At 40.2% G+C, this 27379-nt stretch overlaps 2 protein-coding genes across 9 annotated transcripts; one reads left to right on the top strand and one right to left on the bottom strand.

The window, feature by feature from the left end:
* Positions 1–393: 393 nt before the first annotated feature.
* Positions 394–23298, bottom strand: myrf (myelin regulatory factor). Of its 7 annotated transcripts, XM_056417671.1 has the most exons (27): positions 23227–23298; positions 22968–23021; positions 11971–12061; positions 11496–11840; positions 10906–10967; positions 9947–10169; positions 9733–9833; positions 9454–9568; positions 8484–8700; positions 8330–8406; positions 8144–8254; positions 7947–8052; positions 6827–7027; positions 6446–6554; positions 5881–5990; positions 5640–5800; positions 5439–5511; positions 5266–5348; positions 5111–5179; positions 4615–4682; positions 4417–4488; positions 4109–4339; positions 3838–3931; positions 3366–3428; positions 2922–3027; positions 2699–2773; positions 394–2614 (listed from the first exon to the last, which is right to left on the bottom strand). In XM_056417671.1, the coding sequence occupies exons 2-27, from the start codon at positions 23002–23004 to the stop codon at positions 2534–2536; spliced, it is 3081 nt and encodes a 1026-aa protein (XP_056273646.1). In that variant the 5' UTR covers positions 23005–23021; positions 23227–23298; the 3' UTR covers positions 394–2533. The 7 variants fall into 7 exon arrangements, with proteins under 7 accessions (XP_056273646.1, XP_056273645.1, XP_056273647.1 ...); XM_056417670.1 differs by lacking the exons at positions 22968–23021; positions 23227–23298 and adding an exon at positions 20566–21100; XM_056417672.1 differs by lacking the exons at positions 22968–23021; positions 23227–23298 and adding an exon at positions 20566–21100 and having other exon boundaries at positions 7962–8052.
* Positions 23299–23409: 111 nt separating this feature from the next.
* Positions 23410–26659, top strand: LOC130195901 (transmembrane protein 80-like). Of its 2 annotated transcripts, none has more exons than XM_056417680.1 (6): positions 23410–23611; positions 23931–23947; positions 24022–24115; positions 24205–24297; positions 25419–25620; positions 26344–26659. In XM_056417680.1, exons 1-6 carry the CDS (start codon positions 23593–23595, stop codon positions 26351–26353), a joined length of 435 nt encoding a protein of 144 aa, XP_056273655.1. In that variant the 5' UTR covers positions 23410–23592; the 3' UTR covers positions 26354–26659. The 2 variants fall into 2 exon arrangements, with proteins under 2 accessions (XP_056273655.1, XP_056273654.1); XM_056417679.1 differs by lacking the exon at positions 23410–23611 and adding an exon at positions 23620–23747.
* Positions 26660–27379: the final 720 nt, after the last annotated feature.

The raw sequence follows: 27379 nt of genomic DNA, 5'->3' as shown, positions 1-27379 counted from the left end.
ATGCAAATGTCAGTCTAATCGCGATCAATAAGTGGTACTTATCCTGAGTTTAATAAAACATGTACGATGGTCTAAACGTTTTCAAACTATATACTCTAAATATTTATCATCATAGTTTAATAATTGTTTTTTAATTGTTTTCAATCTGTACTTTGTCGGAAAAATCATGATCGTGTCCGACAGTTTTTCGCTTTACGGTGTGCGCGCGTGCCAGCATACCTCCGCGAGCGGGTACACGCGGCATTAACGAGGGTGGGCGACAGTCCGAGACCTGAAAGACACATTCAGGTCAGGCAGTTCACCTCTATCCTCATCGATAATAGATCTTCTGCTGCCATTTACGGATATAATAAGATGGTTTCAGCTCATGAAGCAGACAAACACAACAGCGAATCCAATCACAAATGTATTTACGACATGCATTTACATCGTATTACAGGGCATTTTTTTATATTTTCACATAAAGCTTTGAAAATGTAATGATAAAATGGGCAAAAAAGATAAAGTAGTGATATTAAAGGACTCAAGTTTTAGTGTTATGGCATTTTATCATGACAAATAGTGCTACAATTAGAAATGTAATTGGTGTGTGTGTGCGTGTGTGTGTGAGAGAAAGAGTATGTGCGTGTGTGTGGGACGTGTGTGTGTGTGTGTGTTTGTGTACTTGCTGGTCAATCATTTCTGGGCTTCATTCGCAAAAAGTTAATATATTATCAACAATACAACAACCCACAAAAATATCAACTATAAAAAAAAATGATAAAACATATCAGATAAAAAGTAGCGTTGGTAGTAACAAAATGAAGCTTTACAGTTACATGTAATGCAGTTCTACCAGAGTATTGAAAACAGTCTGGTGCACTGGATCGAGCAAAAGCAGTTTGTATATACAGTGCAAAAAGTGCTACAGTGGTTTCAGTATGCTAGCTGGTGCGTTATAAATAAGCTAAAATAGTTCACTATACCCACTGAAGTCATCATACTTTTACTGAAAGCATTGTACAGTTTCTTAATATTATGCTAAATTCCATAAACCTTTGTCTGATGGCTGTTTCCTATTTAATATTGATTTTACATTTGAGATACACTGTTATGCTCTTTCCTTCTGAATACAGAAACATATGTAATATGGATTTGACAACCAATTTTAACAAAAGTAACAAGAGCATGGTGGTGAGAGTAAGTGAAACTTAAAGAAGAAAAGATAATAAAAAAGGAAACATCATACAAATCAGTTACACTCACGATGTTATCGCTGCATATTCTTAATTGTATAGGCACAAGAAAAAGTATTCAAAACATCCAGTGAAATACACAAAACAGTCCAGTGTATAATATCCAATTATAACTCTGCAGTGTGCGTAAGTAAATGCATCTCCCTCTCAGCTTGATCGAGCCATTAGAATAGAATTTCCATCGCTAAAGCAGCCCTTAAGTTGCCTCTGAGCTGAGATGTATCAATTTAAAGAAATGATTGGGCATGCACCTGAAATGATTTATGCCATGTACTGCTTTGCCAGCATTATGTCCAGTAAGCAAAATACAGTGTGAGCTATTCCAGTGTTTCTTGAAATATTGTCAGTAGGACTAGTTGCATTTCCACTATCAGATGCTAAGAACCATCAGTGTTTCTACATTTTAATTTCCAGTGATTTGTTTAATTATCCAGTCTTATCGCATGTCTTCCAGTGAATCTGCTGAAATTAGTATGACTTCATTTTAGGAACAATAATAATAAGGCTTTCTGTGATATAGTATGCATATGCGTGACCATGTAATGTAACAGTTTGGTGTTTAATTCAATGTCACAATTGAGAAAGAAACCCCGCACAGCATTTCCTTCTCTGTGTCGTGTTTAGTCAGATGTTGCATGAAGAGACGGCAGACAGTCGGTCGACTGCAGCAGCCTCAAACACAATGCTCCACTGTAGAGACCCAGGGTTTGCCAGTGTGCACTACTGAGGTATATATTCAGTGCAAGTTGCAACCATTCACTGAAGCTTTCAGCAGAAGTCAATGATATTCTCTACAGTGTATAAAAAGTGTTTTTGTTTTCACTTGACACTGGATTCAGTGTACATGCAGATTCATTGAATTGAAAAAAGCGTCATAAATGTGTGCAGAGTCATCTAAAGTATCTTAGCCTGGGCTTCATTTAGAAACTTGATTATGTTGAAAAGTAAGTGTGGCTTGTATTGAGTATAGACTTGGGGATGATCAATTAAATGAGATTAAAACGTATCGACTCAGTCAACAGTGACACAACATGGTCGTCAATTACAGTGATCTAAAACATTTTCAGTGACAGAAAAAATAAATCCAGTGATCACAGCAAAAAGAGATGGCCCAATGCATAGACATATGGAGGGGATTGCAGTAGGGACAGTGGTATATAGCTTGTTCTGTTTGAATATCTTTAAAAAATAATGTACAATAATGAGACAACCGTATCCCATCACAACAGCGTACACATGGAACCACAAAGGGAAAAGGTGGTGCATCGTAGCGGCCCTGGGACACATCGTCTTCCTTCTCAAACACAGCTGCTTTGAATGAGAAAGTGGTAGTCGGAGTAGGAAGAGGTTTCTCCTTCAGTGGCACAGCTCACTTCACTCTGTCAACGAAAGGGGAGACAAAAATCAATGAATTTATTCAAACTAAGCTCAAAAATAATATTTTGGAGGCCAAGTTTACTCACAGACAGAGAGACACGGAAGTGATAGGTGATGTCCTGGAAGGACAACAAGGGCACAGACCACAGGTGATGAGTCCCCTAAGAAAAAGGACATCATAAAAAAGGATAAAGAATATCACTCTTGGGAAAAGGCATTTTGATGAATGATAATTCTACTTCCACATACTTGTAGTGGTAGAAAAGGACAAAAGAAGGACATATGTTTGGATTCTAAGATATTATGTACCTTTGTTGATGAAGTCTGTCCCCCGTAGAGCTCTCTCTCTGTGTGGTGGGGGCATAAGCGTCCCTTGGTGGCTCCACATTGTCGAACCCATACGCTGTTCGTGGACCTGCAATAATGAATTATGCTTCATGTTGAAAGGTTGCTTTTTAGTGGCACAGATTGCATTATAGTTTTTTGGATCGGTTATTTCCTGATAATTTCCTAATATTCTTTTAATTTAATTTGGTCTACTTATATTTGGGAAAAGTCAAGTGAACACGATTTCAGAAATTAATTATAATCAATTAATTGGAAGTGTACCAATTAAAGCCTGTCTCTATTTTACAGATACTAATTGCCAAATGATATGGCTCTTGACAGAGAACCTCTTTGGACATTATTAGGGATTTACCGACCCGTAAAGTAAAGCATTGCATGTAGATAGTGGGATGTTTATATACTCACATCATGTGCAAAGTTATCTGTGATTTGGAGGAATTTCTGTTTCCATGGAGTGATACTGTGAAGCTAGAGTCAACAGAAATAGAAGTAGCATTAAACATCACAACTTGAATTCAAAGCATAATTAGTGTAAAAGGCAAACATACAGAGAAGTAACACATACATTTCAGGAAAAAAATTGAATTAATGGTTAAACATAATTCAGATACATCCTTGAGGGGCATTTCACTGAATATGTTGATGATTTGTAAGGCTGAACCCCTTTGAGAGACTTTGGACTGTTCAGTAATACAGTGCTCTCCACCACCTCGGTCAAAACACCAAATTAAAGAATATCGTTTGGACAAATGGCCTCAACCCTCCAGTGAATTATATGCCAGGAGCATTGGAGCTGCTTCCAAGGACATTTCATGTTGCTTTTTTTATTTGTCACCCATAATGTCAGCTCAAGACTAGTGCAATATGCATTACCTACCTGCAGCTTTCAGGTGTGGCGCAATTGTTTGCTGAAATCTCTTGGTTTGTCTCCATGATACGTAGACCAGTCAGAGCGGGAGCTGACCTTCCTCCTGCAGAAGGAAGGAAAGCAGCACTTTGAGCACCGAACCCATACCGTAGCATTCCACTGTACAGTATGCAGATAAGCTTTGTTTACTGTTGTCAAACACACGGCTTCACTGTGTTTGCATACTGCATATTATATTGGTGAAGAAAGTGCCGTGTCTGGGCCGTGTTTGTGTATTTACCCTTTGTGTGTAGGCTGCGCTGTCTGCGGGTCAGTGGCGGCTGACCTGGAGGCAGACGGTTGGTAGCTCCCACTTCGCCCAGGTCTGTCGTCGTTGGCCTCTTGGACTTGGCAAAGAACAAAGGTGCTGAGGTGTGACTCAGACGGTTTCTATTGCGGATGTCTTTGTCCATTGGTCTGGACTTGGCCTTCTTATTAATAAGTCCTGTTGTGGGAACCGGGCTGCCTAAATCTAGAGATGAAAGACAATTAACCGGCATTGAAGACACATTTACTCCACAGGAAAACATCTCATGTTTATTTATTTACCTGGTGTGGATTGGTTGTTACTCAATGTCACACCTGTAGCTGATTGGTTGTTTATGGCTGTAGTTGAAAAAGCTGCAGAAAAAAAGGATCAGATCAATATAAAATATGCTTACATTCTCTATGCCCTGAGGGGAGTGGGTGATTACTGTGCTTTTCAAAACTATCAAACTTAATTCAGTGGTCAGTCACTCCACTCACCTGGTGCAGGGGTGGTGGACAATGGAGGATATAAACTCTTGTGTGAGGATCCCAGTGCAGCTCTGGACCTGCAATAAGCAGATGGCAGTACAGGAGGTCAAGAGCATGCTTTGGGTACAATAATTATACATATATACAGTATATATCTATATATATACAGTATATAACCGAGTTACGGTTATAGTGTGTAGATATGTGACTCATGGTCTACACACGCCCAACTAAGCAATCAAAGATAAGACAGAAAGAGTAGATCAGAAAAGGAAACAAGGAAGTAGCAAGAAAGGCAGGTGTTGAACACGTACCATGGGCAGACAGGTGGACAGAAAGTTACAGAGGCAGTGAAGATGGGCATCCAAGAGATGTAGAGAACACAGGAAGGAACATAGCTACAGAAAGCAAGAACACAGTGTGTGGAAAGAAGTTAAGGAAGAAGAAAATGTTTTATTTATTTCACGTTAAAGCTTAAATGTATTTCCCCCTCAAAAGTACATACCCATCTTTGTCTGTGACGTCTCCTCTATGGTGAAGAGTCAACACATAAAGGACGGACATGGAGATGACACTGCCGGGGGACAAATATAGATCATGGCACTTCTGCACGCAGATGAAGCCCCATTCCCTCCCCAAACACATTGAGTTCAGTCTAACCTGAAGACCATGACGATGACCAGAGCCAAGATGGTTCCCTGCATGAACCTCTGGCTGATGCAGCCTGGATCTGGAGCAGAACTCTGCGATAATAAAACACAGATTACACTAAAGTTGTAAATCCTGCTGTTGACGTATAACACATCATAACATACATGACTATTATCACATACCTTGCTTCCAGGTTTGACTGTCTTCTTCCCGAGTGGGACACTTCCTGTCCTGCTGAAATAACTCCCCGATTGGCTACATGGACAACAAAAAGCAAAGTCATCTATAAATGATTTTCTAATCAGATGCGATTATCTCTGTCAATGTGTCAGACGCCTGCCTTGAAACCCACATTGTAGGCAACCTGCGCTCATCGCTCTCACCTGACAGTGCTTCCACTCACAGTGCTCTTCATGCTGTCGAGGCGACGCAGCTTGGCCAGTTTGCGGCTCCAGCGCTCCAGTTCGTCGATACGAGTCTCCAGGTTGTCTGTCAGCTTGCACAGCTCCTTCACCGCTCCCACGTTCTCCATGAAGATGCGGTCCTTTGAAAATGAGAGGGTGAGCGGTGAGTGTGTATGGAGGTGATGTCTGTGTGCACGGTTTGTTTATGTGTCTTTGTTACCTTGTTGACCACCAACAGCTTGGGGATAATTTCTCCGTTGGCGAACACGATATCACCCCCCTCCTTCACTGCTTCAGGCAAGATTCGCTGAAGATCTTGAGCGATCACTCCTGCAGGAGGATGTTACAGATTTTGAAGTGAATAAGAGCAGCGAAAGCAGGACGGGTGCACAGAAACAGGAGACGCTGGCATAACAATGCACATGGAGCAAAAGACAGATCAAATATTAAAGTAATCATCTCATTCAAGATTGTCATTTAAATGAATGTCTGTTTGGTCACTATCTTATGGCGAATGAGGTAACACAACTGAGCCTAAGGTCCCTTTCATTTGCAATATCAGGAACTGTATGTCTGTTGTGACATTCTTGGGAAAAGGCAAAAGTTGCGAAATCTAGGAAATGAAACCTAGCAACAAATCTGCATTTACCGCTTATCATTGGTGCCGCCAAAGAGATCTTTGAGTTGGAACATGTGACGTGACGATGATAACATGAAGTACAGTGTGCAAAGAAATGGAGATGATGGAGGCAAACATTTAATTGTGTTATTTATGAAGTTGTTACCAGTCTCTGCAGTTCTCTCTATGCCCACGGAGGCAGCAAACTCAGGCTTGTATTGATAATGGACCAGCCTCATCTGAGAAATCCGTTTCAAATTGTCTGTCGTGTTGACCTACAGACAGAATGACAATGACCTTCATGCAGATGGTATGACAACAAAATGTTCATGTTGCAGATGAAAATGCTTGGATACAAGTACAATGAAAAGACACAATTTAGAGTTAAACTGCACTGTCAGGTGTGCTGAGCATTGGCATCTGGATGACGATACGTGATGACAAGCACACGAGGCACACAATGACACACTGACAGTTTGGAAACACGCACATGCTCAACATGCCCAAACACACACCCATATACATACACACTGAGTGTCATCCTGACCTCCTGGACATTTTCTTTGGCCCTGATGTCAGACGGGTGGACCAGTGAGCCCATGACCTTCAGGTTGCCATGGATAACCATGGCTTCGTCCGGCCGGTCGGTGTTGATGCCGACTCTCCCTTGGTGGTAGACCGAGTCTGGCAGCTGGCCACGCTGCCACAGCACCTCGCTGTCACTTTCAAACTGGCCTGGGTTGGATGCCTGTAAGAGGGAGACAAAGGAGAAGGTGCACAAACGAAATTCAGATGTTTCTAAAGGATATGCCAAAATGAAGATCCAAATAATTTAATTATAAAAGTATTATAATTATTTGGAATAGTTTGAAATTCTGGAGAAAAATATTACTCTGCCAGACAAAGAGACTCCATGAGAAGCTCTGCACTGCTCCCAGTTAAGAATCGCTCTACTAGCACACAATGCCTCGTAAAACCAGTGACCATTAGAGGTACTGGGAAGCAGAAATTGTTGATTTTGTTTTGTTGGACGGAGATGGATTTAAAGCAAGAAACCAAATAGAGACATTACTCAAAATATTAACAATTCATTTAACACAAGCCTAAAATCTAAATGTTTGACCTAACATTACACATGAAAGTGTTTAAATTGAATGAATAATCAAAATTATTCACGAAATTGTGGTCTCATGTCAGCCCACTGGCTTAAAGTAAATAATTGTGTAGCTTTCAAATATCTCTAATAATTATTTTGCTAATGCAGTTAACTTTACACTGTAACTCCATGTTTTACACATCTGGAATATGAACAATGCCATCGCTGTCCAGTGAAAACCATTTATCTTCACGTCTTTCTTTTGATCAAATGTTCGGTCACGTGTCGATGTATGGGTTAAGAAAATTATCTTAATTAAAAAAAGGTGTTTTTTCTTCACTCACAAAAGGTTGAAGTTTGGAAGATACATGGTTTTCACAACAGAGCTAATATTGGAGCGTACAGTCAGAGTAGGTGTAGGCGATTACAGCCACGCAGATAAAAGGAGGAAAGACAGTCAATGGAGAACATGATGAAATACACAGTGACTTTGAAGTGCAGAGAGTTATGTAAAGTAGACCAAAGGTGTCACATTAACAAGGGATATGATTGTTGTAGGAGGCAGACAGACATGGCCAGACGTTACCCTGACGATGATCCTCTCAGACGCTTGAGCAGCCACAGTGTAGCTCTGACTGTGGGACTGAGCTTGCAGCGCCACTACCAACATGAAATACCTGCCAGGACAAAAACATCAGGAGTAGGTATGTGAGTGCTGGAGCTTTGATCAATATGATCATGTTGACATGTGATGGGCACGTCTTTCACCTTTGGTCAGGGTTGGGTTTGCCCTTCTTTCTCATGTTATTAGCCGTGGTCTCACTGAAGTGGAGACGTCCCACTGTGACCTTTGTGACCTGCTCTGAGGGCAGGGTGATCCTGAGAGAACATAAATCTATTTAGAAAAAAATTCCTCTTTTTGCAGCTGCACCTTTTTAAAGGGCTCATACTCACATCACCGGCTTAAAGGGTCTCTTGCTGCGGTCAGACTGAGACTGCTCCACACTGATAGACTGATTCACCGCCTCCACCTGGCAAAGAAGAGACACATAAAACATCAACTAAATACTGTAGAGCTTATTACCTGTCAAGTTGATGTCATGTTCACCATTTTTCCTGCTCTGCGCACCTTTACTCCGTTGAGTTTGAGATAGAAGCAGTCGATGGGCTGCAGGCCGTCACTTGTCTTGATGTACTTGGGGTCTCCCAGCATGCCTACATATACTGTGACCTGGAAATGATTCTTCTTCTGGCAAACAAAAGCATCATCAGCCAAGGAGAAGTTGAAGCCCTTGTCAGCATCGACCCGGTAGGTTGGCATTGGACTGAAGACAGGGAAAGAGATTGTGACACATGAATAATGTGAATAGGACGCTTGCATTTGTTGTTAGAAGAGTTGAAAAACTGCTGCATAATGCAGAGTTCTGAGCCATCACCAGGGGGAGACTCTTGACTATATTACAGGGGGCGTCAATATGATTTTAGGTTCAAACCCTCAGCATTGCATAGAATTTGGTAATTTGTGGGGATCAACAATGGAGATGGTGACTGATACCCCAACTATTTGCTTTATGACTGAGGAATGAGTTTGTTTGAAAGACATAATAAATCTAATTTCAAAACCAATGAAAACCGGCTGTGCCTTTTTTTTTAACGTAGGTGTAGTGTGATAAAAATGGTGATGAGCAAGCAGCTGGTTTTGATATCATAGCAGAAAGCTCTTGTGAGTTCATTTTAACCTTCCTCCCTATCTATACTTTTTTTCTTTTTTTTCTTTGGTATCGCAAAAGCACAAGTAGGTGTACACTAATTTCTCCCTTTGCCCCCTCCTAACGTTGTCTTTCTAAGCCGAAACCCTGCACTTGTTCACTCCCCCGCACAGCTCACCTCTGAGGAATTTGTAGACCTTTGCAACCCTGCTATTCCTTTTCCACTCCCGTAGTATACTTTGTTGAATTATTATTGGACCAATTATAACTTCTTTCATTTTTGGCTCTATGCAGAGGGCTTTTAAGATCTCTCTCCCCCAGAATAAAATACTCAAGATGTCCAGATATGTCCAAATAAATTCCACCCACAGCTCTTTGCAGTTGACGTCATACAGTGTTGTCCACTTGTTCTGCTGGTGAGGCTGCCACTTGATGCACTGATAGTTTGGGTCCATGTAGGAGTTGTCTGCATCCTGCATTAAACCTGCGGAAAAAACAGAGCAGCAATTAAAACAAGACAGTGGAATGCTAAGAATGTCTGCAACTGTTCTGTAGAAGTGTTTATCTGTGCAAAACGTTAAAGGGTAGGAAAGAGCAGGCCAGCATCAGGTAGAGAAGGTGAGGAAGAGAAGAAAGATGCCTGCCTACCTGGTTCTTGTTTGATGATACCTGTGATGATTTGGCAATTGAGGGTGCTGTTTGGAGAGTCCGAGTGCTTCCTCTTCTTCGCCTGGTGAGCGGGGATGTTGCTGTGTGAGTAAATGGAAACAAAGTCAAAAGTTGCACATATTTGTGCTTCCTTCCCATCATTCCTTTTGCTGGACACACAACCCTCCTCCTCTCTCCCTCCAGTATAACTCACTCCTGCCCCTGAGGAAGCTGCAGCATCTGATGGAGCATCTGATTCTGCTGCAAGTCTCCACTTCCGCTTGTCGCTTGACCAATAGAATACTGTGATATCATGGGCTCAGGCTTCAGGTACATGTCCCGATGCATGCTGGGATAGTGCTCGTGTGGTGGGAGGGGTGGCGTTGGAGTCATGTGACACATGTTCTCTGGTGTCATGGTCCTGATCATGTGAGGATCTAAAAGACACAACGAGGGTGAAGCATAATATCTAAACGACTTTTCCACATGCACTTGATCACACACGGTGTGGCAGCTTTTTCTCCTCAAAATGTATCCATCTGTTTGCCTTTCAGACTCTGGTTTATTTTACTTCTCTCTAAGCTGAGCTAAACGTTTTCCATTGTTTCACACTGGAGAATGGGAGGGATGCCCATCAGATAACACTCTTCCACACCCTTTCACACCTGGGCGAGAACAACGCAGGTGTGTGAGTGGCAAGAAGTACAGAGTGACTTTGAGTACCTTTGGTGTTCAACTTGTTTGTTAAAACAAGCCAAACATACGCAGGTTCATTCTTTAAAGCAACATTTATAATCAAAGCTAATAAAGCTGAGTTCAGAAAAATGTAATGTCGGAGATCAGATAAATGTTCCAGACAAATTATGTAAACTTGGTTGATTAATAAATGACAAATAAACGCTGCATTCAATATATTGACGTTTACACGTTAACTTTTTTTTGTCTTTACGCTCTGTTTAAATACAACAAAGTGATGAGTAACAGATATTGATTTGACTGTGACCCACATACACCTTGAATGGATCAGTGGCTTCCTCTGACTCTGTGTCTGCATGCGGTCGACAGATTAAAGCACCATTTCTGTCAGTTATATCTTCTCTATTGTGTGTGCTGTTTGTCATGCTCCTTCCACACATTTCTGAGGAAATGAGGAGAAACAAATGAGTCACTTACCATTCACCTGCTGAGGAGAGTACGGCTCTGAGCTGGAGTCTGGAGGGGACTCAGGTAGTGTCCTAAAAAACACAACGCAGTAGATGTTAGATTCACAAACACAGTAATATTTGAGATTTAAATCATACAAGTGCGTAAAGAAATACCATGCTTGGAGTTGGGAAGACCTCCCTCGTATTTCCTTCTTATTTTCTAAACTGCCATTATATTAAAGGGAGAAACTCCTTTGGGATCAGAGTAAGTGGACACGTTCTTTACACAAGATTGTGCACGTCAGACTTTCTTTTGCAGAATGTAATTTGACTCTCGCTCTCTGCCTGTTATCAGCTCCGTCTCCCTCCCCCTCTTGACCAGCTAGTGTTTTACTTGGACAAATGAAGCTAAATCAAGTATTGATTGCATAATGGGCCAGTAGTATGGAGTGTGTGGTTTCATTGCATGCTTAAAAAAAATGCAAGTGTCAATTGCTACAACTTCTGCCGTTGTGGGAGAATCTTGACCATCTCTGAGAACATACTTAGGTACCAGCTCATTTTATACTTTGTCCTTTTTGTACCTTTATCCATCTACCTCTGTGGTATTGTGCTTACCCCGGGGCGTAGTGGCCCCTATGCTCAGGCGTGACGTGCGCCTGCTGCTCCTGCTGCTGCTCCTGCTGCTGCTGCTGCTGCTGCTGCTGGTGTTGGTGTTGGTGCTGGTGTTGCTCCTGCTGCTGCTGTTGCTGCTGCTGCCCCAGACAGAGGTAGTTCTGTCGGAGGCCCAGGGATGGACCTGGGGGGTAGGCGTTCTGACAGTTAGGAGGCCCAGGCGGAGGCGCTCCTTGGCGAAGTGGAATAGGAGGGCTCACACCACACACCAACCCCCCAGAGGAGGACACTCCTGCCTGGGGAGATGAGTAATTTGGTCCTGGGGTGCTGTGGACCTCTGAGAAACAGCTGGGAGAAAGAAGAAGAAAAAAGAGATTAGCCTTATCTGAGAAAACAAATTCCTTTGTAACGACATGATCTGATTTGGTTGGTGCATGTTGTTTTGACGTTGCTGGGTTGGTTTGGAGTCCCTACTGACATGTCAGTGCTATCGTCCTCCTTGCTGATGTACTCTTCCAGGATACTGGTGTCAATGTTGGCTGGCTCCAGAGAACTGATAATATCATGACCTGTGGTGAAGGGAGGGTCAGGAACACAGGGAGATGGAGAGCATCTGGGAATTAGCAATGGGAATCTCTCAACAACAATAGCTCTATTCTAACACAAGCTTATGTTGTAACAATTCCCTGTAAGACAATCTATCTATCAAATAACATATTACCAAATTATTTCTAGCTTTTTCTCCATACTTCAAATAACCTAATGACATTCTATCAATGTATTTATATCAGAAGAAATTCACAGTATTTTGCTGAACACATAATTAAGATGAAAAAAAGGAGCTGTATTTGATTTCTGAGAATTTAAAGATTTAGACTGTCAGGAGTGACAGTAACAGTCTAAATATGTGTTTAGTAGTCAACATTACAGATCACATGTGATGACTCAGTGTCTCTAATGGAATGGCTCTAGTTGAAAGTTACTATTTTGTACCTCAGCTGTTTTCCCTATAAAAAATATTAACTATTTAGAAATTACTAACAGAGATACTAAACTTCAACTAAACATGTGTCTCTATTTTCTTTGTTCACTACAATTGGCATATATCATGAGAATTAAATGAATCTAAAAGATTTCCTCATCATGTGTGGCGTGATTTAAAATATTTTTATATAATGACATGGCATATATATTAGTTATTTCATAATTGTTTCCCAATGCTCCCTTTACTTCACCCCAGGGTCATTTGTACCCTTTGATAACCAAAGCCTCACAAATCCCAAACACATGACCCCACTTAATCTTTAAAACACCAACATGCAGAACAAAGACTTTCTTGTGCATTTATTTATAAACGAGTAAATATCTTTATATAAACTGACTTTTCCTATTGCTTCCATTCAACTTAAATGTTACATGAAATACAGATGCTGAACCAGAGTGAGGGAGGGAGGAGAGGGGGAGGAGGATGGAGGGGGTGAAGCAGAGGGTAAGGACCTGGTATATAGTGGGTGGGCAGGCAACCCCAGTCTTTCTCTTTTTCTTTATTCCTTTCTCTCTCTCTCTTTCTCTCTCTCTCTCTCCCACACACACACACTTTCTCTGATAGATTAAGCAGCTACTCAGTTGGGAATGCAAGGAATTTTTGTGAGCAATGGAAAAGAGTCTCCTTTTCTCTGTTTTCTTGGATGCCACTAATGCTTCACTCTTCATCAAAAACACAACTTAATTGTCATAGTTCCTCTCTTAAGCACCTCCACCCATTGCTACTGTTCACATAATTATTAAATGGACAGTATATCATCTTGGGACTAATATGTACTTTGTCCTATCTGTACAGAGTTGATAGCATAAACATAAACACTTTACAACTTTCAATCATTACATTTACAAACCAAATAACTTTTCCGTAACTAATTAAACCAAGAACACCCAAAAGTATATTGTTTAACATTGTAGAGTCTAACATCACCATGTTTTTGGAGAAAACTAGTGTGTTTACATTGCAAAGAAGCAGATGGTTAATGTCTCTTAATACGTGCCAGTGCAAGGGGAGAAAAGCAGGATGGTTCCCCTTAAATAAGATCCAGATGTGCACCCCACCCAAATAGGCAGTAAATTTAAGTTGGCAGGCCTGATAACGGAAAATAGAGAGATGGAGGGAGAGGGGAGGGTAGATAGATGGAGGTTGAGGAGAGCAGGGGGGCAAGAAGGACAGAATACAAGTTTGATGTTCAAGGATGAAATGACAGAGAGAAAACCTACAGCGATGGGGAGAGAATATGAAACAGGGCTGCAAACAAGTGTCCAAGAGACGTCCAAGACCGAGCCGGTTGAGTCCAAGTCAAGAATGGCAGAGGTTCAAGACCTTGATTGAAAATCAAGTCCTCTCCCAAGACCCATTTGTGTATTTTCAATATCTTTTAATCTGGCAAGTAAGACATAGCTATACTTGGAAATAAGTGATGTTAACAGCTCCATCTACAGACTATACACTATCAACTAAACCCTTTTAGGAGAATTTGACATTCAAACACTTGATGACTTAAATCTGCAATAACAGATTATGTGTTGCCCACTTGGGGGCATCGGAAACAAATTGTGAAGGTAGAACCGACATATTATATTAAGTTGTAACAGTCTTTTATTTGCACATCCAGAAAAGAGGAAGGAATATCATCATTCCTTTAGGATTGCGTTTCTGTCCACCTGATGATGTTCACTTTATTGTCGCTCTGTGTTTGGTCTCTACCACTCTATTTGCTGCACAGACAAACAATGAGCAGAAACTCGCTATAAAGCTCTGTCAAGCCGAGGGGAGCTGCAGATTCAAGTGATACTTTTGGCAATAACATTGTCACATGGTTTTAACATTGCCATTTGATATATTGTTAAAGCAAAATATATTGATTATAGTGATGATTTAAATAGATGCACTTTAACTTTAAAAGGCTTGAAGCATGAGAAAGTATATGTTTCAGATGCCGATGGCTTTGAATATGTATGTGCATCCATTTTCAGTAGAGCAACAGTAACGTGAACACTTTCTGAAAACAGATAAGAACATATTGTGATTGCCCAGTGAAATACAAAGGTGTATGGTGATCTTATTTGTAGCCTCATGTATCCACCTTCATGTACCCCATTGTATAGATTATAGAATCTGCTGCTTCTTATATTTATGCAAGTTATATTCCTTAAAAATAGTGAACCGAAGAAAGCACAGTTAGTTACGTTTATCCCTGTGTGGAGGAAAAATTAAGACTGAAAGGATTAAATTAACAGGTGTACAGTTTACACGGTGAATGAAGTTGAGACTACACTGTGAAAGTAGGATTTCATTGGGGAGTTAAAACAACATGTGCACTGGACAGATGTGTCCAAAAAAATTAAAAACATATTTAAAAATACCTTTCAAACCTACAAAGCCAAGGCAATCACTTTAGTTCCAAGTCTTTCATAACTCTGCAACATATCACTGAGAACAATACATATGTGTGTTGCTTCTTGAAGAAACCTTTCACAGTGAGACGGGCCCATATACTGACTCAAACAGCTGGATCCGATGTTGATGACGACGGGGCCGATCTAATTAATTAAATGATATATTTTCGTTCTTATAGAACACACTTTAAATTTAGATGTAGATCTTTGTTCCATTTAGTTTTACAAACTGAAGTTATCGGATCGCTATTCTGGATCAGACAATACCTGAAAGCTGCCGGGTAACAGTGCATCCCGACTTTCACCACTTTTGTAACCATCTACAAACAAGTGAGCTTTTGCCTTTACAGTGTGACACTTGTAATGATTAAAGTAACGTGACGGGTCACGCTGTCATTGAATGCTATACTGTTTGGTGTGGGTAAGGAATAATAGAAACATAAATTAAGTAATAGTAACCGTCAAATCACTGCATCCGTTAAGTATAATTGCTGTGATCTGGATGTGTAAAGTCCCCCACCCTCTTTGTTTTCCTCTGTCCAGCTGTGTTCAACAAGGAACAGTGAAATGATTGTCAGTCCAACTTCGATACAGACTGGCCTTTTGAGAGATTAGGGGCTCATAGGGGAGTGAGTGTGTGTGTGTGTGTATGTCTGTTAGCATAAGTGTGTTTGTTTGTGTGTGTGTGAGTGTGTTATGCCACCATTTCAATGCCTGTGTTGTCAGCAGAGTAATAATCTAGAATGAACACACACAGAGGACCAAGTGTGCGAGTGATGATTTGACTTATATCGTCAATCAGATGCACAGCTTTTCATTTTCCTAACGTAGTTCTTTTAAAAAGTAGGGTATGACATAATCCTCCTCCTGTAGAGTTATTACGCTATTATTAAGGGCAAAGACAGGTACAAAATCAGAGTTGAGGGAACAAAACTAAATTTAACCAAACTATATTTTTTACACAGATGTTTTGCTTCCAAATGAGATTTCTTGAAGCACTTACATATTTGTGTTAATAATTAAACACCTTCAGAGGAGGAACAAAGTCCATCTGATTATCAAATAGTTAGACCTGAATGAACTTCGCTGCACACCCACAACACTTATACCCACAAATAGTGCAGACAGGGAATAAAAACACTCTGAAAAATAATCAATTTAAAGACTGAAATTAATTATTAAAAAGGTTTTGCAACAACATTAAAACGGATGTTTGTAGAATCATTCAAGGTATTCTATAACAGGTAGATATTTAAAGTAAATGAACAGGTATGTCCTGTATCTCAATGTGCTTTTGGAGATACTTATCACACAAAAAAGACTAAAAATCACCTGATGGATCTAAGTGATGTCAATATAATCAACGTAGAGGAGCAAACAATCATTCAGTTATTCAACAAGATGCAAACAATACAGAAAGTGTACCTAAAATGTAAAATACAACACACATAGTGACACAAACAGTAAATGAAAGGAAAGAAAACGTGTCAAATCTACACTAGAAAGTGTTAAAGAGCGCTGAGGTGTAGCCTGAGAGTCACAGATCTTCTCCATTTGTTTACAAGACATAGTTACTGGTAAACGAGTAAAGAGCTTCACGATAATGCAGACATTATTCAAGAAGTGAATGCAAATAGAAAGCCCCTCTTCAGTGAGGAAATAAATCACAACTAAAGAGAAGCAGAGCGTACAGAGCGGCAGAGTACCTGCGCGTAGCCAAAGCATGTTGATGTCCTTGAGATGAAAGCCCCTGAAACAGAAGATGAGAAGAACAAGTCCTCTCCAATTTTTCACATGTTTCGCTACTCGGGCTGAAAGACTTTCTTCACTAGACCTGAGAGCCACAGATCAGGGTAACAAATGTGTGTGAGTGTGAGTGTGTGTGTGGTGTCTGCGCGTGCATGCCTATGTGTTAAAGCATATGTGTGCAGAGTGTGTGTGAGAAAGGCTCGGAGAGTGTTCTAATGAGGATTATTCCCCAGTCATGAGAAAAGGCTGTACCAGGCTACCACACACAGCCCTTGTCGCACACAAGCACTGGGCGCACCGGCGGACCTGGCTCAGGAGATTACAGGAGTGACAGGGCTGGGATCGGGACACGAAGAGAGGCTGGAAAAAACACGAAACTCTGCTAATGTGAGGTTTGAGGGTCAGCACTCGACAGCATAGCAGAGCATGGCGGGAGGGAGAGATGGTGTAAGAAGATGAAGACAAAAAGGAGGGGAAAGAAGAGGAGGGAATAAAGGAAGAAGAGGCCAAAAATAGAGTATAAGTAAGAAGATGTTGAGCAACACAAAGAAGCAGGAGTGGAAAAGGGGAAAAATATTCAGAATTGAGGCAGTCAAGTGAATGATCTCATAGATGAATAAAAACTGTGTTTTAAACTATCACATTTCAGAGAGAGCAACTCTGATAAACACCTGCATCTGTCTTTAAATACATGTATTGTGACAATGACTAATAATATAAAGAATACAGGATGCAAACAAACATCCCCTAGCATGATTTTTTCTCCATTGACAGCCTCTTTTGAAGTTTTAACAACCACAAAAAAGTGAATTAATCTCTTGAAGGCCAGGTCAACCACAAACAACATGCATCAGATGAGGATTACTCCGTTGGCAGTCCAAACTCATGGGAGTGAGGCTCAACAATGAATAATAAAACCTACTCGTAAGCACCGTAAGCCTGACTGCTCAAAAACAATACATTCCTCGAGCTGCAGTTCATTGCTAAACCTGTAAATCAGAGGAAACGTCCACACTTCGCTCCGTTTCACACAGGTTTTCCAAGATGGACGACAGCCTTCCCGTCCGTGATTCACAACTTCTGTGGGAGTGCAGCAGGACGTTTGATATAGGAACACGTGTGATGAGTTGTTCCTCTTTTAAGGGCAATATGGAGTAGGAACGTGATTTATTCTCCTATTGACTCAGACGGTGAGGAGGCGAACGTGCCCAATGTTTTATTTCTGGCGATAAGAGTATCTGGACAAGCTCATTGCAGGTTGAAGGGTTTTCAGCCATGAGCAGCGTGTCTCTGTAGATGGCAATGTTCACAACTATTGTGATATTTTGACAACTAGTTGAAACACAGTTCTCTGCCCACCACTGGGTCCATTAACCAATAGGTTTGAAATTCTCTTCAACCAATTATCCTATGAACATTGTACACCTGTTCTAGGTTGACTATATATGCCTTTGCTGTCTTTGTCCACTGTGAATCTGATGAAGACACAGTAGAGTCAAAACGTACTCTATTTTCACGACAGGCTGCAAATCTTGGAATATGTTGATAACTTTTGGTTGGATTGTCATTCCCCAGAGGATGAATCCTTTCGACTTTGATGATTCCCTGACGTTTCCATCTCGTGCCACCATGAAATAAATATCTTGGAGGTTACTATGAATCATCATTACAAAAAACATGCATGCCCTCCTCAGGATTAATTTAAACATGTTAAGTGATCCTGAAGCTGTTCAATACTTCGTCCAAAACGTTGGTTCATGACCGAATGGCGTTCATGACGTTCCCTCAGCCTCAGCTGTACTATTTTTTTTATTAGAAAAAGTTATAATTCCAACATATTAAACTAAGATGGTACACATCATTTTAGAGTTATCATTGTGAGAATGTGATTTTTCTGACTACAGCTACTTGGACAATGGTTAAGAGTCATTTTTTACGTTGGTTCCAGTTTCTCAATTGAGAGGATGTACGACTACTACTGTTCATTCAAGTGTTTTAGGATGAGGTATTACTTAATAAAGGGAACACAACACAACAGCAATGAACATCATGATTCTTTTATCTGCAACTGCGGCTCTGTGCGTGAGTGCGCGACTGTTTGTTGTTTAAGTGAGTCAGAGAGGAGAAGGTCAAGTTTTGGGGGAGGTTTGTGGTTTAACTGGGTTTCTCTCAACAGGTCAGTCTCTCTCCACCCTGAGTCTGCACTATCTCACCTCCTCACCCCGTCTGCTCACTGTCACTCTAATGGAATCAGAGAGAGCGAGCGCCTGGGGAAGGCCAACTACTTGAGGAGAAACACCAGTCTCACCTCATTGTGTTTTAACAGCCACCAGGGCTATGCCAGGAATGTACACTGTGCATTAGTGTGAATGTATACATATTTCACTAATCCCATAAAAACCCAGTTTACCAGGGCCAAAATCCATTATAGTGATGTGTGTGTGTGTGTGTGTGTGTGTCTTTCAGATAAAGGGCAAGATGAACACGGACATGTCTAATATATCAAACTGAAGGCTTATTGATTGTACATATTGTCACAAATTGAAATTCAAGGTCTTTTACCAAAAAGCCTGAGTCCAAAATCTGAGAGAGATATAATATTGAGCTCGATATCACTGGGTTAGTTCAGAGAAAGAGCAAGTTAAATAGAAAACGAAGCATCTAAGGCGGCATCTACTGTATACTTATCATGGACAAGTTGACATTTTAGTCCAAGCAAAGTGGCTGAAATAAAGCCAAAGTAAGAACATCGCTCTTACTCCCAAAGCAAGAATGTAAACACACTAAATTCCAGTCAGAGTGGCAAGAAACATCTGACAGTCATAGATGGCTGTGTATATTTAAGTCAACACTGTGTATACTATCATCAAGTGTTAAGTCTCTCTTCAGATAACTTATTATCCATGAACCACAGTATGTGTTTTATGTGCACTTGACTTCTGGAACATTTGACATTAAGTTTCTTTAAGAAAAACTAATTAGGAAGAAGTGAATTCTGTGGCAAGCCGTAAATCAGAGTAAAAAAACCTCCTCAAACAAATGTGACGAAATGTAATTGTCTTGCCTGAGAAAGATGAAACTTACAGCAGGAATACGAGGGAGAGCATATAGAGTTCACAGTGTCACACAAATATAAAATTGCGATATAATAGAGAAGAAACCAACACTATTTTAGTGGCTAAAAGTATAATAATTTCAAGTCATAGTTTATATTAATCACGCTAAATAAGTGGATAAACATACATCATGCTTTTCTGCACTATTTATGGTTGTTTGCCTTATGATGAGCAACACTACATCACTGGTTAAAATCCCATTGCTCATGTCGGTCTCTAACGCACACAATGTGCCACAGCACCCAACACACCATTTATCTTGACTTGAATTCCTACACCCTTCCAACCCCAACCCCACCCTCCTCCACCTCATTTTTTCTTAGGATTCCCCATTTAACTTGATCTGTTACCCATCAGCAGCACTTTTGCTCCTCTCACCCGTTAAACCTCTGGCCTTCTTTCCTTTTTTTCCTTCATTTTTTCCCCGGAGGAATAGCAAAGAAGAAAAGTTTAAGTGAAAAACAGAGTATTTATTGCATTGTATTATGTTTTGGAAACTTTCACTTAAAAGCCACAGATCCTATAAGATCACTGGCTAATAGTATTATTATTGTGATGTTAACCACCTGCCATGTGTGGTGCACCAGAAAAGCACTGAAGTTAAAAACTACATACATGAAAGCTGACACTTAAACAGACTTTAAACAAAGTCAAAGTGGTTGTAAAAGTAACACAAATCACATATGTTCCGTTTTGCTATCAATACATTAAATTTACAACTGAACTGCATTAATAAATATGATAAAAAAATAAGACATTCCTACCTTCAAAAAATCTCTGTAACGCTTCTGTTTCATCTACCACGTCCATCCTAGCAGGTCCCACATAAACAATCCATCCATTCAAGTCTCCCCTTGTCCGAACCAAATCAATTTGGATCGGGGAAACTTTCAAATAAACATCGCGGAATCCAGATTATATTCTCACTGACGACTTCTTGTCTGAGTTGACATAAATCCAACACTTCAAGAGGAGAACGTCTTTCCCCTGCTCAGCGACTTGGCACTGGATGGATATGACTGAGCCAAACGCCTCCGATGACGCTACAACTCGGGCAATAACTTTACAACTACAGTCGGAGGAGTTCGTTAATTAAGGTGCCAACAAAAATCCAAAGAAGAACAACGTTACAAAAATCGCCTTCAGGCGCGCCTTCATTTCAGCCACCACTAGCTTCATAGTGAACTGGCAAGAAAACAGACACACATAAGTGGGAAGAAATACCGAAAGAAAAATACTAGTCTGTTGAAATAATTGTTCTTTTTTAAAGTGCGTAAAAGTTGGCTTAACTTGACCAGAAGTCCCTTCTGCTGCTTCTCTTCCTCCTTCGTCTCTCTCTCTCTCTCTCTCTCTCTCTCTCTCTCTCTCTCTCTCTCTCTCTCTCTCTCTCTCTCTGAGTCGGAGGAGGAGAGCAGCCCAGCAGGTGAGGATGTGAGGCTGCGGCCAATATCCCCAAACTAAAAACAGGCCGCGTTAGGGCGCGTGTGTCTGTGACACTATAACTTTGGCTCATATCAACTTATCTTCAATTGTATCTTTCCATTTTTTGTGGCCATTGATACTTAACTAAATACCTCTAAAAAAAGCTGCAGTGATTAGTCGATTGATTGATTGATTGGTCATGGAAAGAAAATGTATGATCAACGATTATAAAAATCAGAGAAACACAAATGCTGGTTTAATTTCAAGTATGAGAGTTTGCCGCTTGTCTTTATCATGAAGGTTGAATTCAATTTGAAGCATCACTTCGGGGTCCGTGATGGCAATTTTTAATAATCAGCCTTCTTAACCATATTTAAATGCATTGTTAGTTGTTAGTTGCAGCCCTAAACCTATATTGTATTAAACATATGGCTTGATATTTGAAATATTCCAAAGAGCATGCAGGGACATTAAATGTTTTTTTGAAAATGTGAAAATTAGGTAAAATACATTTTGGGGACACTATCTAATTGTATTATGTCAGTCTATTCTGTATATGAAACATATTTCAAATATTTCCGCCCAGCTGGAATTCACATCTCTCCTCTGTTGCTCCTGAACTCCCTATTCCCTTTGCTTCTTGTATATGGATTTTTAAAAATGATATTCAAATAGAGGCTATGGATTTTTTTATTGATTACAAAAATAAACTGTACTTGACTTGTCGTATACATTTTATGAAAATACTTCATACAAAAAGAATAGAGTTAGGTCAGGCCTGAGGATACTTTGGAAAAAAGCCTTGCGGCACGTGATCTAATGTATTCAGTTTTAACACTAAGTGATTCATAGTCCTAAAAATAAATACTTTATCAAAAACATTTGATCTAAAGTATGTTTTAGGGATTTTATAAACATATGTGCTGCCTTTTTAAATGCCATATTAAACAAACATACAGTAACAGGAGTGTTTTGTGTCAAGGCGAGGGGAGGATTTGAGGGAATGATCCATTTCTCTCAACCTTATCAGCTGCATCCCACCCCCCTTATAACAATGCCACTGTGTGCAGCCCCCGCAGCCTTGACGCCCCCCCCCCCCCCCTCACCCACATGTGAGATGCTGTTGTGTTGTCTTGTTCCCCCACAGCTGGAGCATCTCCCCTACACCCCCTCCACCCCTCTGCTTTTCCTGCATTCACACCAGACAACGCCTCCGTTCTTTTAGCCACACTATGCAGATTGTTTCAGAGGACAAGCGAGAAAGAGAAACAGATAGAGGCTACAGGGGACAATGAAACAGCTGGCTATGCTAAAGCAGTTCATTTTGTCATTCTATTTTTCTTACCCCATATAGCCCTCCAACTACTCTGCATGTTGTATAAAGCCTGCAGTGAACAAAATCAGATTGAGGAGACTCACCTCCTAGCAGGTTAAATAATTAAGGTTAAATATTAAACTGTATGATTAAGTTTGGGGGTTTGTTAAAGGTTATGGTTTGCATGAGGGTGGGGGGGGATACATGCAGGTATGAAAACCAATGTGCCCCTAAGCCTAAACAAATACGTTTTTGTATGTAGAATGCTGAATATATCTTTTGGAAAAAATATGTAAGTGACATTACACATTGTGTAACCTACTGATATATCAAAACTATGGAACTTTGTGGAGGGGTTATTCCTCCAACTAATTAGTTTCCTGAACAGTGAAGGTCTATATAGCGAACTGCGATTATTATTGTCATTACCTCTTACTTTGGGATCTCTCTTCCAGTTGTCATTCATCAATTTATTTATTTTCGCTGAAAAGAAAACAACATCAACATATTGATGAAGTTGTTATCACCAACGCGTTAGTAGATGTGTTTACGAATCCACCAGACGTGGAGCAACATTAGCAATCATTTTTATTCCCCACTCAAAATAAATAAATTCACTTTATGTTTTGAGAAAACCTTCTGCCTCATTAGCTGCTCACTACATGCTCATCAGCTAACATATACTCACTTGTTGAAGACCTTTAAATTTATTTTTGACTGAAAACAGCGGCCTGCTGCTGCTGCTGCTGGAGGGGAATAGGATTGTAACAGTGACATGGAACTAAAGAGAGTGTAGTGTACATAATAGTTCCCTGTAGTTTAGATTAAAGGAGCAGACAGACAATCAGAAAGGAGATCCCGTCAATGTTTAAAAAGCAATGCGGCCCAGTTGACACACTATCAGGACTTTATACACTTCAGTTCAGCCTGCAGTATTGAACCATACACGTATCCCACTTATTTGACCAAGTTGCTGTAGTACATCTTGCGGCCAGTAGGCCGAGACGTTTCATCGTTCTGGTCGGAAGTGAAAGAGCTGAGGAGAGGAATCAAAATGGCGACGCCCAGAGCAGGTAGGAGGACGCGTTGCTATGGCTGCTAGAGACACGCGTTTAACTAGCTGGCGCTACGTCAAACCGCTAGCGATAAATAAGACGTTCATATTATGTACAGCCACTTTAAAGAGAGAACCGGCATCACCACTCCTACGTTAGTTCATTTAGTTAACGCCAGTTAATTCAAAGCTGGAAAGAAATTGAGATAACTTTTTAAAATTGTGTCTCTCTCTCTCTCTCTCTCTCTCTCTCTCTCTCTCTCTCTCTCTCTCTCTCTCTCTCTCTCTCTCTCTCTCTCTCTCTCTCTCTCTCTCTCTCTCTCTCTCTCTCTCTCTAGGTCGATCAGCCAGTGTCGTATCCTTTTCGTGTCATCCTAAAGAGACTCTCTGTGTCACTGACTGATAACAACACCTTAACTCCGCACTCAGCTGTCTTCTGTTACCTTCCAGCTGCTGCTGAACCTGACAACATGGTACTTTGTTTTCTATTTCCTGTTCACTCTTGGCCTGATCATCAGAAAGAGTGAGTACTGAACACGTTAAACAGTCCCAGATTTTGTTTAGAGTTATCTTTTGACCCTAGAGAACAGTGAATGTGTCTGTTGCTCTTAGGCTTGGTGTTGACTTATCCCACTGATGCTCTGGTCTGTGACGTCTGTCTGCTGTTCCTGCTGGCTGGTCTGGAGGTCCTCCATTTATTATCTGGTGAGAGAACAGATTCCCATATTAAAAGCATCCCTCCATTATGGGCATGCTGCCTTCTCCAGCACAGAGACCTGGACCATGCCAGTTTCTGCCTTCAGTGTATGTAAACTTGATTGCGTTATCATATGGTATTGCTTTCCATCCATTCCCAAAAACATGTCACAGTTTCAGGGTTGACGAATGCATTTTATTTGTCCCTTCCAGGCAGCCAATATTTACAGTATACATGCATAAAGTATTCATGAATACACCTTTAAACCATCTTTCAATGGGGAAACATGTCTATTTGTCTGCAAGTAAAAAACGAAATAAGCAGACCAGTTAATACCTCTAATTATTGGCTTTAGGACCACTGGCAATTATTTGTAGTTTACTTAAACGTCTGACATGGAGCAACATACCCAAGTCAGACTTACCAGCAGCTTTCAAATGTGTCCTGATTGAGTCTGAATTGAAGAGCAACCTTTTTAAAGCAATCAAAACTACTACAATGTGATTTTGTCTTGTGTGTCTTAGACATATTAAAACAACGTGGGGGATAAATTCAAGGCACATGGAAGAGATTGCAAACCGTCTTGAAAACCTCACCATGCAGCAATAACACAGTGTTTGACTAAAGCTATACATTGATGATTTTTCACTGGTTTTGATTTTTCTTGGCTAGCAAGAGCTGCCTCTAGGTTGATAAAACAAATCTATTAAAACCTGTGATGAGTATGACATATCCTGATTTCAATTCTTAACATGAGTCAAGCTCCTGAAACACTGTATCCAACATTTCCCATTATGCAATTAATATCATCATTTATCATGTCTTTCAAATTACATTACATTACATTACATGTCATTTAGCAGACGCTTTTATCCAAAGCGACTTACAATAAGTGAATTCAACCTAGAGTACAAAACTAAGAACAACAAGAATACAGAAAGTAACATTTCCTCAACATAGTCGAACTACAAAAGTACCATAATAAGAGCTATTTAAGTGCCACTGAAGTGCTAATCTGTGTTTTAATCCAGATATAGTCGGAAAAGATGTGTTTTACCTGTTTACGACTATTTTAAACAGAAAACAATAGATTTAACAGTAACTGACATCCTTCTTGCACCGTCTGCAGGTGTGAGGGGCCACCTGATGGAGAATGAGGGCCTTCTTCTTACCAACCTCATTGTGACTGGGACCACCGTCCTGCTGACGGTCTACTTCCTGGTGTGGCAGACATACGTGATGCGGGCAGACGTGATCCTCAGCAGTGTCCTGCTGGTTTTATATGGCTTCGATGGAGTCGTGGCTTTCAGCACTTTGGCCCGACTGGCCAGGTCAGTTCTCCTCTTATTACTTTTCATCATTTATATTATATAATAAACCTCACCAGCCACGATAGGCTTTATCAGATCATGTGACAAACAGGCTTTTTTTGACAGTTGCATGTCAGCATAAATAATAGACAGGTATTACATTACATTACATGTCATTTAGCAGACACTTTTATCCAAAGCGACTTACAATAAGTATTAATTAAGTATAATAGGTATATTACAGTATCTCGTGTCATGCATAGATAACATGCTTTATTATCTCATGAAGAGATTGGCCTCGAATATAGTCTCCCTTTTTTTTGATTGGCAAGATATGTCTTTGTAATTGGCATCTCATACGTATGTTTTGATACACCTGAACGCACTCAGCTTTTCTTTTGTTCACCCTTTTGCCCATGAATGAAGTCCTGGTTCTCTTTGGGACTTGATGAATAATTGATGTGTGTGCTGAATGATACTGTATACCTTCTACAATATAGTCACAGCCTCAAATGTTCCTCAGAATTTCCCAATTTGAAAAGTTTGATGTTGTGTATTCAGGTGGCTGATGGTCAAAAAATGCATTCATAAAGCGATGTGAACGAAGAACTTAACTGAACCTGCACTCATTAGCAAGATATATTTTGAACAACTAAACAAGAACACACTTCTTTGTCATTTATGGGTTTTAAGTTATTCAGGTACAGTTGAATAACAGATGTGTATCTTGTTTGTGTGTTTCAGTGACAAATGAGGAAGCCTTCTCTCCATCCTTATGTTAGAGCTGAACTCAAGACCTGTCTGCACTTCTTTGAAACAACCACAAATCAAAATAACTTTGTATTGAAGAACGTTTGTTCAAAGCTCCGGTTGGTCAGTGTTGTAAGGATCTCTCAGGGATTTCACTGACCATAGTGACACACAGATTGTTCTTATATTTTATATTTTCCTTTTCTTTGGCTAATCTTATTTTTTTTTGTAATTGTGTTGAGGATAAATATTTATATATGTGTTATACTTTATTATTTATAATAAAGAAACTACATTTGATACATTGTAATACTGTATGTTCATCTTTTCTCCAGTAGAGGGCAGAAGTGTTTCGAATACGATTTGAGGCGTTAGTGGAAACAGTGATTTTTTTTTTTTTTTTAAAGGAACATTTATTTATTCCATGTCTTCCATTTTTAGGAATGTAACGAGTCAATAACGTAGGTTAACTGGAGTTGGCTATACATACAAATAAACAATAAAGCGGCTGTTAGTGTACCTGATGCTACCTTAAACATGATTCTCGGTTAAGAATGAATGTTGTAGTTTGGTCTAAAATGTGACTTGCAGCCTACACATTTGATGTCAGATCAACACTGCTCCACTGCACTGTATTCATTCAGGTAAAGATCTCTTTTGGTAATTTCCAACACCACATTCTTCAAACAGGTGATTTCTCAGCACTGAAAGCTTAAGTTAATCATCAAACTCAATGCCGTGGTTTCCAAAGTAACCAGCTTCAAAACAAATGACATTTCAGAGTGCCTGCGCTTGAGCAACAGCCGAGCCCACAGACAAACACGTGTGCATGTCTCTGAATGTGAGTCAAGCATTCATATTCCATTTTGAATTGTTCCCCACTGCTGGTTTTCGGAGGAGTGTTTGATAATCTGTTTGCATTTTTGTTCAAACAATCATTCAATAGTTTTTTTCCATGCAGTAATGTACCCAGAAGAGGGAAACTGCATTATCTTCATGATTTTCTATGCAGGGACGGCTCGCTGCAGAC

This window comes from Pseudoliparis swirei, chromosome 6 (assembly GCF_029220125.1).
Source record: "Pseudoliparis swirei isolate HS2019 ecotype Mariana Trench chromosome 6, NWPU_hadal_v1, whole genome shotgun sequence".
NCBI lineage: Eukaryota > Metazoa > Chordata > Actinopteri > Perciformes > Liparidae > Pseudoliparis > Pseudoliparis swirei.
Note: the sequence above shows the minus strand (reverse complement) of the source record. Positions and strands in the feature narration are given on the sequence as shown.